General features: G+C 42.9%; 1 protein-coding gene across 1 annotated transcript in view; it reads right to left on the reverse strand.

Moving 5' to 3' along the window:
* Positions 1-14,038, reverse strand: part of CCDC78 (coiled-coil domain containing 78) — a 55,808-nt gene that overhangs the window by 14,549 nt on the left and 27,221 nt on the right. The window contains exons 8-9 of the mRNA XM_068243581.1: positions 11,591-11,669; positions 1,116-1,241 (exon numbers count right to left, since the gene is read on the reverse strand). Coding sequence (XP_068099682.1) covers positions 1,116-1,241; positions 11,591-11,669 — 205 coding nt within the window. The remainder of the gene's footprint in view (positions 1-1,115; positions 1,242-11,590; positions 11,670-14,038) is intronic.

Below are 14,038 nucleotides of genomic sequence, written 5' to 3' on the forward strand. Positions count from 1 at the left end.
CAGCACAGTTCTGCCGTGCCGAAACCTAGAGCTGCAGTGCAAGGAAATTCTCCTAACAGGCAGACGATATATACTCGAGTATAAGTCTAGAAATTTAGGCCTGACTCACTAAATAAAAGTATAGGTGTCGACTTATACATGAGTCACTGGCAACACTGAGCACACTGAGTAATGTGTGTACTATTAGTGACATTCCCATTTGTAGCAATTTACCCTGTGCTAAGGGGCACATTCTTGATAGTGGAAATGCCAAGAAAACACAGGTGTGAAAGTCCTGGCTGGCCACAACAGTTAACAAGGAAAGGGGCAGGGGAAGGGGGGGGGGGGACTGGGGTTCTGGAAGTGGAGTGAATAATAGCTGCACTTGGGGGCCTGGAGGAGTTATTGGCTGCACTTAAAGCGGAATATAACCCTGCATTTCAACTTTGCTCTAAAACATTATTTACTGCATATTATATGCAAAAAGCATTTTTTTTTACTAGACCAGCATTGGAAGGGTTAAACACAGAGGTTTAAAATTCCATGGAGAGATATGCAGAAGTTCAGGTTGTTACATTCTATTTAGTTATATGTATCTATTGAGAAATGTTACACACTCTTTGGCTGTCCTCCAACTCCTTCTCAGTCAGAGAGATGAGTCACATTCAACACTTAGATACATTTGTGTAAACAAAATGTATCTTTGTCAGCTTCGGATGCGTCTGCAGAAATCTCCAGGAACTTTAAAGCACTGTGTAACCCTTCCAATGCTGGTCTAGTAAAAAAAAAATATGCTGGTTGCATATAATATACTGTAAATAATGTTTTAGAGCAACGTTGAAATGCAGGGTTATATTCCGCTTTAAGGGTCAGGAGCGGTTAATGGCTGCAATACTGTATTCAGTGTGGTCATTAACTCCTCCTGGTCTCCAAATGCAGCCATTAACTTTGCTGGATAGACTTATACCCGAGTCAATAAAAAATTCCATTCTAGTGGAGTCGACTTATACATGAGGTTGACTTGTATTTGAGTATATGCAGTAATTATTGCTTTGGCTGGCTTCATCTAGTCCTGTTTGGGTCGATGGACATTTGCATCTTTTTCCTCACCGGTACAGAATCTGATGGATACTTACGGCCAGGTCTTGGATATAACGGTTGAGGCGAGATCGATATTCCTCGTTAAGCTCCTTCAGCTGCAGCTGGAGACGCGAGTTTTCAGCATCGATTTCTTTCTGCTGGCTCTGAGCCGTCAGGAGGACCTGGAAGAGGGAGAACTTTGATGTCATCGCTGTCGTCCAGAGCTGTTGGAGGCTCCAACTACCAACCTTCCCTTCCTCCGATACAGGCGACTATACTTCAGATCAGGTGTTTGTTTTGTGGCTATACTTGTTATGGGTGCGAAAATCATGATGGCAACACTTGTTTTATGACCCTTGTGAGATGGGCCCCCTATCTGTGAAGGGCACGATGGGGAGGCAAGGGAAGGGGTGTGGACATATGTTGACCCCATCAACATTTTGCTGCGGGCGGGGCAATGAATTTTAGTTGGAATTTGGTTGGCAGCATATTTTAGCTCTAGTTTATTCCTGTTCAAGCCTTTCCCTCACCCTCCACAGTGAGTTTACAGAAGACATGTGTACATCTCATCATCCTGTCTGCATTACGAAACCATTTCTCACTGCTCATCATTATCAGGGCGGAATTTACCATAAGGCAATGTAGGGACTTGCCTACAGGCGCCTGATGATGGAAAGACACTCGCCTCCCCAAGCGCCTTCCTCTCTCCATCATTCCCTATGCAGAGTACTAATAAGAGTGTATATGAGAGGTTACTCACTGTGGTCTCGGCATTCCACTGACCAGATCTCCCTTTAGTCAGGAGCACCTCTAGCTACTCAATACTGAGGTTCCTCTAGCTACCTAATACTTGGGGTCACCTCTAGCTACTTAATATTAACCACTTCAGCCCACAGGGTTGAGAATTTTTTACATCTGAGCAACTTTCACCTCCCATTCATTTGCCAATAACTTTATCACTACTCATCACAATGAATTGATCTATATCTTGTTTTTTCCGCCAACAATTAGGCTTTCTGTGGGTGGTACATTTTGCTAAGAGACACTTTACTGTAAATGCATTTTAACAGGAAGAATAAGAAAAAAACTGAAAAAATTCATTATTTCTCAGTTTTCAGCCATTATAGTTTTAAAATAATACATACCTCCATAATTAAAACTCACGTATTGTATTTGCCCATATGTCCCGGGTATTACACCGTTAAAATTATGTCCCTATCACAATGTATGGCGACAATATTTTATTTGGAAATAAAGGTGCATTTTTTCAATTTGCGTCCATCACTATTTAGAAGCCCACAATTTAATAAATCATATTAATATACTCCTTTGACATGAATATTTAAAAAGTTTAGACCCTTAGGTAACTATTTATGTTTTTTTTTATTTTTTTATTATTGTAATTTTTTATTTTATTTTTTTATTAAAACTTGTATGTGGGTATTTTTTGGTGTGGGAGGTAAACAGGGGATTTTACATGTATAAAAATGTATTTTATTCAATGTAAGGTGATTTTGGTGTAGTTTGCTATTTGGCCACAAGATGGCCACAGTCAAAAAGTCCTGAAGAAGAAGATAGACCACAGGGGAACTTTTTGATCTCAGAAAAACTGCAGTGTCTGAAGAGACGCTGTCGGCTTTTCTCCGGGGGAGGGGGAGTCCGATCAGTGAAAGGGATTTATAATCCCTTTCATTGATCGCTGAGCTAACGGCCCCCAGCGGGAGCGCGCACGGGGGGGCCCACGGGAGCGCGCACGACCCGCGGGAATGCGCGCAGCCTAACTGGACGAAAATTTTCGTCCAGTTAGGCTTAAGTGGTTAAGGATACTTCTGGCTAACTAATACTAAGGGGCACCTGTAGGTACCTATGATGGGCAAGGGAACTAAGAGAGAAGTAACCGATGGGACAGCCAGCATACTTCCGGTGTGGTTCGGCGGGGGTTTGTAAGTTCATGGAGGGCGAACTCTAAGGTGCCAGGACATCTGTGCCTATAGGCTCCTGTGATGTAAATCTGGGCCTGATCATTATTGTGTATTTATATGGAGCTGTTTCTCAACACTTTACATAGTATATAGTCATGTCACTGACTGACTTGCTTAGTTTATTCGGACTCCAATTTTTTGCTGCCTGTCCTTGACTTTCGGCTTGTTACTTAAAGGAGTACTATAGGGGGTAGGGGTAAAAACAGTTGAACTTACCCGGGGCTTCTAATGGTCCCCCACAACCGTCCTGCACCCACGCAGCCACTTACCAATGCTCCGGTCCCCACCGCCGGTTCACTTCTGGAATTTGCGACTTTAAAGTCGGAAAACCACTGCACCTGTTGAGGTCGTGTCCTCGCTCCCCCTGATGTCACCGGGAGCGTACTGCACAAGCGCAGACCGTACTGGGCCTGCGCAATACTGTACACTCCTGGTGACATCAGTGGGAGCGAGGACACGGCTGCACTTGCGCAGTGGTTTCCCGACTTTAAAGTCTGAAATTCCAGAAGTGAACTGGAGGCGGGGCCAAGCATTGGTAAGTGGCTGCGCGGGCACAGGATGTCTGCGGGGGACCATTAGAAGTCCCAGGTAAGTTCAACTATTTTTCCCCTGACCCCCCCTATAGTACTCCCTTAACTTTGTTATCTGTTTCTCTTCTTGGCCTCCTGCTTCTCCCTGGCTATGCGCTCCTGCTTGACATTGCTCTGTACTCCAACCAACCACCATTCGGTCACCATTTGTGCAATCCCAGGAGTCACAACCAAGTAGAGTAGGCCAGGGGCCACTGGGATCGGCGGCCCATCATCCCTTGCAGCGTGCTCTGGTGGAGAGATGTACCTACCTGTGCCTTAGGAGAGCGAACACCGACTACTGATGCCTCGATTAGCAGCTGGGTACACACGAGTTATAAATGTCTCTTAGAGACGAGAGACAAAAAAAAAAAAAGTCAGACAGTTCGTCGCCAGGTCCCTCTGTGCAACAGCCATACACACGGCCCACAGAGGGACAGAGATGCGGCGGAAGCTGTCGCCGAAGGTTCCTTTCCCCCGCCGGAAGCTCCATACATTGTGTATGAGGCTGCTGTCGCTGGTCTGCATACACACGCGGTACGCGTGGCGTAGTAGCGACAGTTGCGGTGAAGTTGAGGCGACAGCTGTTGACGGCGATTGGCGACAGCTCTGAGTAGCGACGGTTCGGGGTGCGCGCCTACACACGGGCGACCTGTCGCTGCAACACGCGTGTGCCAACAGTTGTAGCCCGTGTGTATGTACCATAAGGGCTGGTTCATACTTGTAGCTGATCCATTTATAATGGATCAGGGTTTTTTTTAAAACAAATCTGTTTTCCACAATTTTGTACATTTTGTAGCACCCGTTTCCAGTATGTTTTAACATGTGGAAAAAACGTGGTGCCTGTTCTTAATATGTTAATATAGTTTTTTTTTTGACCAATAGGAATGAATTGGGAGTGGTTATGCTGTACCAAGCAATTTCTCACCCATATGGCCTTGTTTAACCACTTCACCACTGAGAGGGTTTTACCCGTTGAACACCAGAGCAATTTTCACCTTTCAGCGCTCCTTCCATTAATTTGTCTATAACTTTATTATTACTTATCGCAATTAAATGAACTATATATTGTTTTCTTCGCCACCAATTAGACTTTCTTTAGGTGGGACATTATGCCAAGAATGATTTTATTCTAAATGTGTTTTAATGGGAAAATAGGAAAAAATGTGGGAATATTATTTTTCAGTTTTCGTCCATTATAGTTTTTACATAATGCATGCTACTGTAATTAAAACCCATGAAATGTATTTGCCCATTTGTCCCGGTTATAAAACCATTTAAATTATGTCCCTATCACAATGTTTGGCGCCAATATTTTATTTGGAAATAAAAAGGTGCATTTTTTTCAGTTTTGCGTCCATCCCTAATTACAAGCCCATCTATATATATAAAATCGGATGTATGTGTGTGTGTGTGTGTGTGTGTATGTGTGTGTGTGTGTGTGTATGTGCCGCGATCACGCGAAAACGGCTTGACCGATTTGAACGAAACTTGGTACACAGATCCCTTACTGCCTGGGATGATATGTTCTGGGGGTCTCGCGGCCCCCCTGCACACGTGGGCGGAGCTAAAAACAGCAAATCAGATTCCACCCATTCAAGTCAATGGAAAAAATGTAAAAGACTGCCATTCTCACAGTAATCAAGCCAGAGTCCCCACACTTGGCACAGTTGGTCACTTGGTGACCGAGGTTGCAAATCCAGGAAAAGGGGGTGGAGCATAAAACAGCCAATCAAATTTCAGCCGTTCATTTTAAATGGGTAAATGTAAACGGCAGCCATTCTTAGACTGTTAATCGCAGGGTTCTCAAACTTGCCACACTTGGTCACTGGGTGAATGCGATTAATATTCAAGAAAATGGGTGGAGCCTATAACAGCCAATCAAAATTCACCTATTGATTTTCAAGGGGAATATTTGAACTGCTGCTATTCTTACACTGTTAATGGCAGAGGCTTCAAATTTGCTACAGTCGGTCATTGGGTGACTGGGGTCCAAATTCACTAAAGGGGCGGGGCCACATACAGCCAATCAGATTTCCTTGGTGGATAAACTGCTTCCATTCACACATTTTTGATGCCAGGAACCTGACAGCTCACAAACTTGGTCATTGAGTGACTGTGTGTCAAGGTTTCAAAAAGTGGGCGGAGCCAAAAGAACTTTTACTGGGAAAATATAAACTGCAACCATTTTTAAACCGTTAATGGCAGGGTTCTCAAACTTTGCACAGTTGGTCATTGGTTGACAGATTAAGATTTTGGAAGGTGGGTGGAGCCTACAACAGCCAATAAAAATTCACCTTTTGATTTTCAAAGGGAATATTTCATCTGCTACCATTCTCTTATACTGGTAAAAGCAGATGCCTCAAACCTGGTACAGTTGGTCACTGGGTTACTAGGGTCCAAATTCAGGAAGGGGGCGGAGCCACAAACAGACAGATTTGTTTATTTTTCAATGGGAATATACAAAGTATTGATACCAAGGACCCCAAAGCTGATAAACTTGATAATTGAGTGACTGTATGTCAAGGTTAGAAAAAAAGTGGGCGGTGCCAACGACTTCATTTTTTACATTGCAGGGTTCCCAAACTTTACACAATTGGCCACTGGGTGACTTGGATGAATATTCAGAAATCTGGGTGGAGCCTACAACAGCCAATCAAAATGTACCTATTGATTTTCAAGGGGAATATTCACATTGCTACCATTCTTACACTGTTAGTGGCAGAGGCCTCAAACCTGATACAGTCAGTCATTGGATGACTGGGGTCCAAATTCACTAAAGGGGTGGAACCACAAACAGCCAATCAGATTTGTTAGATTGATTTCAGCCATTCTGTTATTGGCAGGGTTCTCAAACGTGACACAGTTGGCCACTGGGTGACTGGGATATAATATTCAGAAAAGTGGGTGGAGCCTACAGCAGCCAATCAAAATTCACCTTTTGATTTTCAAGGGGAATATTTACATTGCTGCCATTCATGCTCTCTTAATGGCAGAGGCCTAACATCATAAACTTGGTCATTAAGTGACTGTATGTCAAGATTAGAAATAGTGGGTGGAGCCAAAAACAACTAACTTTTTACATGGGGAAATGTAAACTGCAGTTTTTCTTACACTGTTAATGACAGGGTTCTCAAACTTCACACAGTTGGTCACTGGGTGACTAGGATTAATATTCGGAAAAGTAGGTGGAGCCTACAACAGCCAATCAAAATTCACCTATTGATTTTCAAGGGGAATATTGAAACTGCAGCCATTCTCACACTGTTAATAGCAGAGGCCTCAAACCTGCTACAGTCAGTTGTTAAGTGTTCGGGGTTCAAATTTAGTAAATGGGCGGAGCCAAAAACAGCCAGATTTCTTTGCTGGATAAACTGCTTCCATTAGCACAATTTTGATGCCAGGAACCCAAAAGCTCACAAACTTGGTCATTGAGTAGTGACTGTGTGTCAAGGTTACAAAAAGTGGGTGGAGTTAAAAACAGATTTTTCTGGTAAATTGTAAACTGCAGCCCTTCTTCACAGTTAATTGTTACTGGGTGACTGGGATTAATATTCATAAAAGTGGGTGGAGCCTAAAAATGCCAATCAAAAATCACATGTCACTTTTCGAGGAGAATATAAAAATTGCTGCCATTCTTGCACTGTTAATGGCACAAGCCTCAAACCTGGTACAGTTGGTCATTGGGTCACTGAGGTTCAAATTCAGAAAAGGGGACAGAGCCACAAACAGTGCATCAGATTTGTTTCATTTCATGGGAAAATACAAATTATTGATGCCAAGGACCCCCAAAACTCTCAAACTTGGGCATTGAGTAGTGACTTTGTGTCCAGGTTACAAAAAGTGGGCGGAGCCAAAACAAATTACACTGGGAAAGTGTAAACTGCAGCCCTTCTTACACTGTTTATTTCAGGGTTCCTAATCTTTGCCCAGATGGTCACTGAGTGACTGAGATTAATATTCAGGGAAGTGGGTGGAGCCTATAATAGCCAATCAAAATTCACTTGTTGATTTTCAAGTGGAATATTTAAATTGCTGTCATTTTCACACTGCTAATAGTAGATGCCTCAAACCTGCTACAGTTGGTCATTGGGTGACTGGGGTTCAAATGCTGGAGAGGGGTGGAGCCACAAACAGCCTATCTGATTTGTTTAATTTCTATGGGAATATACAAATTATTGATGCCAAGGACCCCAAAGCTCACAAACTTTGTCATTGAGTGTTTGAGTGTTAGGGTTAGAAAGTGGGCGGAGCCAACACCAGTCAAATACATACCCGGGCAACGCCGGGTCATCAGTGGGTGGAGACAAATACAAATTTCACTGGGAAAATGTATACTGCAGCCATTCTGTTAATAGCAGGGTTTTTAAACTTTGCACAGTTGGTCACTGGGTGACTGGGATTAATATTCAGAAAAGTGGGTGGAGCCTACAAAAGTGAATCAAACTTCACCTGTTGCTTTTCAAGGGGAATATTTAATTGCTACCATTCTTGAACTGTTAATGGCACAGGCCTCAAACCTGGTACAGTTGGTTATTGGGTGACTGGGGTTCAAATTCAGAAAAGGGGGTGGAGCCACACACAGCCAATCAGATTTGTTTCATTTCAAAGCAGATTATTGATACCAAAGACCGCAAAGCTCACAAACTTGGTCAGTGAGTAATTGTGTGTTAGGGTTAGAAAAAGTAGGCGGAGCTAACACCAGCCAAATACATACCCGGGCAACGCCGGGCAATCAGCTAGTAGTTTATAAAGTAACAGTGTTATACCCTCTTGACATAAATATTTAAAAAGTTCAGTCCCTAAGGTAACTATTTATGTTTTTTTTTATTGTATTTTTGTTTTGTTTTTTTAAATGAAGAGGAAAAAGAATGCCTATAAGGTCTTAAAACAGGAGGGGACCGAGGCTGCACTAAGCAATTATAAGGAGTGCAATAAAAATTGTAAAAAAGAAATTAGGCAGGCAAAGATTGAAGCTGAAAAACAAATCGCTAAGGATATCAAATCTAACCCAAAAAAGTTTTACAAGTACATTAACTCTAAAAAAAGAAAGGTTGACTGTATAGGACTCCTAAAGGATGAGGATGGGAACTCAATGGTGGATGACCAAGGTAAGGCAGAGTTATTAAATGCTTTCTTTGCTTCTGTCTTCACAAAAGAAACAGCACTGTTGCAAACTACAGAGGCAGAAGAGTCTCAATCTTCTAACTGTAATATTAAGTACTTAACGCAGGAAGAAGTGAAGGCAAGACTAAATAAATTAAAAATAGACAAGGCACCTGGCCCGGATGGCATGCATCCTCGGGTCCTAAGGGAATTAAGTTCAGTTATAGATAAACCCCTTTATCTTATCTTTTGTGACTCTCTTGCAACTGGCAGAGTCCCAGTGGATTGGCGTACAGCCCACGTTTTCCCATTATTTAAGAAGGGCAAAAAATCTGATCCAGGAAATTATAGACCTGTAAGTTTAACATCAGTTGTATGCAAACTATTTGAGGGGTTACTAAGAGATACTATACATGACTTCATAGTAGAAAATAATCTTATTTCTCAGCATCAACATGGGTTTACTAAAGACAGGTCCTGTTTGACTAACATGCTCAGCTTTTATGAGGTAGTGAATGCTAATATGGATATTGGGAATGCTGTAGATGTGATATACTTGGACTTTGCAAAGGCCTTCGACACTGTTCCACACAAAAGTCTGGTGCAAAAGTTGAGGATGCAAGGACTGGGGAAGAGTCTGTGTTCATGGATAGGGAACTGGCTAATGGACAGAAAACAAAGAGTTGTGGTCAATGGATCGTACTCAAAATGGGAGACTGTTAGCAGTGGGGTCCCACAGGGGTCTGTTCTGGGTCCAGTGCTCTTCAATTTATTTATTAATGACCTAGTAGATGCAGTAGTGAGCAATGTTGCTATTTTTGCAGATGATACAAAATTGTGCAGAATCATCAACTCTCAGGAAGATAGTGTCATATTGCAACAGGATCTGGATAGGATGGCTATATGGGCACATACATGGCAGATGAAATTCAATGTTGACAAATGTAAGGTCATGCATTTTGGACGTACTAATGGTCTAGCACCATACAAAATAAATGGGATACAGTTGGGGACATCAAACTTGGAGAAGGACTTAGGAGTACTCATTGACAACAAGTTAAATAATCGTACTCAATGCCAAGCAGCTGCAGCTAAAGCTAACAAAATTTTGGGATGCATTAAAAGGGAAATAAAAACTCGAGATGCTAGCATAATATTGCCCCTGTTTAACTCTCTAGTAAGGCCACATCTGGAATATGGAATTCAGTTCTGGGCACCACATTACAAAAAAGATATTGCAGTTTTAGAGCAGGTGCAGAGACGAGCAACAAAATTGATGCGTGGGATGGAAGGTCTCACTTATCGAGAAAGGTTAGATAAACTGGGGTTATTTAGTCTAGAGAAAAGACGCCTTAGAGGGGATCTAATTAACATGTATAAATACATCAGAGGGCAATATAATACCTTGGCGGATGAGCTTTTTGTCCCTAGGCCTTCTCAAAGGACTAGAGGACATGATCTGCGCATGGAGAAAAAACGTTTTAACCATTTATTTAGGAAAGGGTTCTTTACAGTAAGAGTGATTAAGATGTGGAATGCATTGCCACAGGAAGTCGTTATGGCAAACTCTATACCTGCATTTAAAGGGAGCTTAGATGCTTTCCTTGCGTTGAAAGACATCCATGGCTACAATTACTAGGTAATGCCTAATGATGTTGATCCAGGGATTTTATCTGATTGCCATCTGGAGTCGGGAAGGAATTTTTCCCTTTAGGGGCTAATTGGACCATGCCTTGTAAGGGGTTTTTCGCCTTCCTCTGGGTCAACAGGGATATGTGAGGGAGCAGGCTGGTGTTGTACTTTATACTGGTTGAACTCGATGGACGTATGTCTTTTTTCAACCAAAATAACTATGTAACTATGTAACTATGTAAATTATAAAAAAATAATAATTGGGGAGTGTGGGACGTAATGAGTTAATTTATTGTGTAATCCAATGTAATTGTATGTGTAAAATGCTTTAGGGTGTAGTTTACTATTTGGCCACAAGATGGCCACAGTGAGTCTGTTTACATGCGACCTGTAAGCGTCCGGAAGGATGCTTACAGGAAGCAGTAGGAGGCTGGGAGAATCACAATGATCGCGCTGTTTCTAATAGATGCAGCGGATCATTGCGGGGGCTTAGATCAACGAGCGGGAATGGATTTTCCCGGTCATTGATCTCCGGGCGAGCGGGCGGCGGTGTGCACAAGCGGCGGGTGCGCGCGCACGAGCGGCGGGAGCGCAGACAGCGGCGGTGGCGCGGAAGGTACGGATTCCTCCGTCCCTGGGGGTGAAAGGATGGAAAAAGGGACAGAGAAATTCGTACCGCCGGGGGTAAAGTGGTTAATGTACCACTTTATTTTTAATGTACCGTGTAATGTATAGTATACTGTTAATATACCGTTTTACATGTTAATGTGAGACTGCTGGTACGCAAGTGGTTAATATGCTGCTAAAATACAGCTGGGTCGGCATATCTGAAGCCCTGCACGAGCCCTGCTTGTAAACAGGAAGTCCGAAAGATAGCGCTGAGGGGAGGAGCAGGAAGTTTAGGCAATCCGCTTTGGCATATGATTTGTGTGCAAAGGAAAGTCCTTTTTTGCATTGACTCCATATGGATCCACTCTCTGGAAAAAAGTGCAAAGACTCTCCGCCAAGTCTTCAGGAATATATCCAACGTCCAATTTTTGTAACATTACGTTCCTCTCCATTTTTGATGGTTTGAAAAAGCATACGGAACAGGAACATTTTTATTGCAAGTGTGAACTGGCCCTAACAGTTTTTGTGGCACAGTCTGCAGAACCGAAGACTCCGGAAGTCCCCCCAATCCCCACCCCCATGCAGCCACGAGGCACGGCAAACACTGGAGGGTTTAAATGCTGGTTCACTTACCGCCGACTGTTCAGCCATCTTGTGCTGAGTGTTGCGAATGGCCCTCTTTGCCTCCTGTAGCTCCTTACCCATGGATATCCTGTTGATTGATTGACCACAGTTACCGCCAGATAAAATAAACACTAAAGGTGGCCACACACCATACAATTTTTTAAATATCTGTTCAATTTAAGAATTGCAATCAATTTTTCTGACTGATTGTAACGTTTCAAAAATATGACCAATGTACCACACACCTATGTTCAATTTTTCCCCAATTATGATAAAAATGATTGGAAACTCTGACAAAATTGCTAGGGTGTGTATATTAATAAATTGATAATCTAACACACACCATACAATCTTTAGAGAGATTGAAGAAAAATATCGGGCATTCCGGATCGATAAAAATCGCATAAACGGGAAATCCGATCGGATTTTTTAGTCGAATGAAAAAAAAAAGCTTTCGATTTTTTCGGGAAATTCAATAGTTTTTATCGAATTGCCGTAAAATCGGATCATTTTGTTGTATCGTGTGTGGCCACCTTAAGGCTCAACACACACCATACAATCTTGGTTGTACAGATTTACCAAATCTATGTAGTATAAGGGCCAACAGATTGAAAATACCTTGAGGCTAATTTCACACCAGGACGTTGCGTTAGAGGGGGCGTTAAGGTCGCATAACGTCCCCCTAACGGAACGCCTGGTGGTGCTAGATCTGGACGTCAGAGTGAGCCGCGTTGTGCAGCTCACTCTGGCGTCAGTGATGCCGTGATGCGCACTCTTGTGCGCATGCGGCATCACGTGGTCCCGCCGGCCAATCGCCGCACAGAGCGGCTGCTCCAGGAAGTAAACACTGCACGTCATAACGTGCAGTGCATATTAATTAGCCATGTGCCTGGCCGCTCTCCGCTCCTCCCCAACATTACTGAGCATGTGCAAGCAGTCTAACGTCTAAAGTACTGCATGCAGTACGTTGTCTTGTGACGCAGCGTTACAATGTAACGCAACGTCCGCACTGTGAACAGCCCCATTGATTTTTCATTACTGTGCGGTGGGCTGCGTTACAGGCTGCTCTAACGTGCGCCTGTAACGTCCCTCTGTGAAACCAGCCTGAATGATTGATTGGATAAGCTCTTAAGGTGGCCACACACGATACAATAAAATGATCTGATTTTACGGCAATTCGATAAAAATGATCGGATCTCCTGAAAAAAATCGAAAGCTTTTTTTTCATTCGACTGAAAAATCCGATCGCATCTCCCGTTTCCTTCAATTTTTATTGATCTGGAATGCCAGATATTTTTCTACAATCTTTCTAAAGATTTTATGGTGTGTGTTAGATTGTCAATTTATTAATATATACACACCCTAGCAATTTTGTCAGAGTTTCCAATCATTTTTATCATAATTGGGGAAAAATTGAACATAGGTGTGTGGTACATAGGTAAGAAAGAGGGAGACTTTTAGACACACCCCTGAAGCCATTGAAGAAAAAAAAAAGCCAGTTTAAAGAGGACCCGTGACAAAGAATTGACCTTCAGCCCAATCAGTAGCTGATACCCCCTTTTCCATGAGAAATCTTTTCCTTTTCTCAAACGGATCATCAGGGGGCGCTGTATGGCTGATATTGTGTTGAAACCCCTCCCATAGTGTTCCTGTCTGTGAACCTCATTGCATTGTGGGAAATAACAGTTGTTTTACTGTTTACAGCTGTTTCCAACTGCCAAAAAAAGCAAGCAGCATCTCCTTCCACTGACATCACCTGCCAGCAGTAAAAATGTCACCATGGGATGAATGTCAGAATGTAAATCAGGATGAGGAAAGATTTTACAATGGGGAAACACTGACTAAATCATTTATACATAATTATTGTAAAAATGAAGCACTTTTTATTATATTATTTTCACTGGAGTTCCTATTTAATTTACCTGGGGCTTCTACTGGCCCCCTGCAGCTGCCCTGTGCCCATGCCGGGACAAACCGATCCTCCGATCTCCTGCAGTGACCCACTTTAGTCGGTGGTAACTGCGCCTGCGTGGCCCTGGTCGCCCGTGTCCTGTATCGTGCTCCCATCGCCGGGAACGTTCCTGTGCATGCGCAGTACGAGATTTTTCCTGCTCCCAGGCTCAGTGGCCATCAACTGGCTGAGTCACCAAAAACGTAAGTGGGTCGCTGCGAGGGACCGTAGGATCAGTTTGTCACAGCGCGGGCACAGCGAGGCTGTTGGGGTGCAGGGGGCCGGCAGAAGCCCCAGGTAAGTTAAACTGGCTCTTCTCAATTACTTTAGGTTTCATTTAAAGGACCTCTGTCGTGAAAATCTTACAATTTAAAATACATGTAAACACATACAAATAAGAAGTACGTTTCTTCCAGAGTTAAATGAGCCATAAATTACTTTTCTCCCATGTTGCTGTCACCTACAGTAAGTAGTAGAAATCTGACATTACCAACAGATTTTGGACT

The sequence above is a fragment of the Hyperolius riggenbachi genome, chromosome 7, assembly GCF_040937935.1.
Source record: "Hyperolius riggenbachi isolate aHypRig1 chromosome 7, aHypRig1.pri, whole genome shotgun sequence".
Lineage (NCBI taxonomy): Eukaryota > Metazoa > Chordata > Amphibia > Anura > Hyperoliidae > Hyperolius > Hyperolius riggenbachi.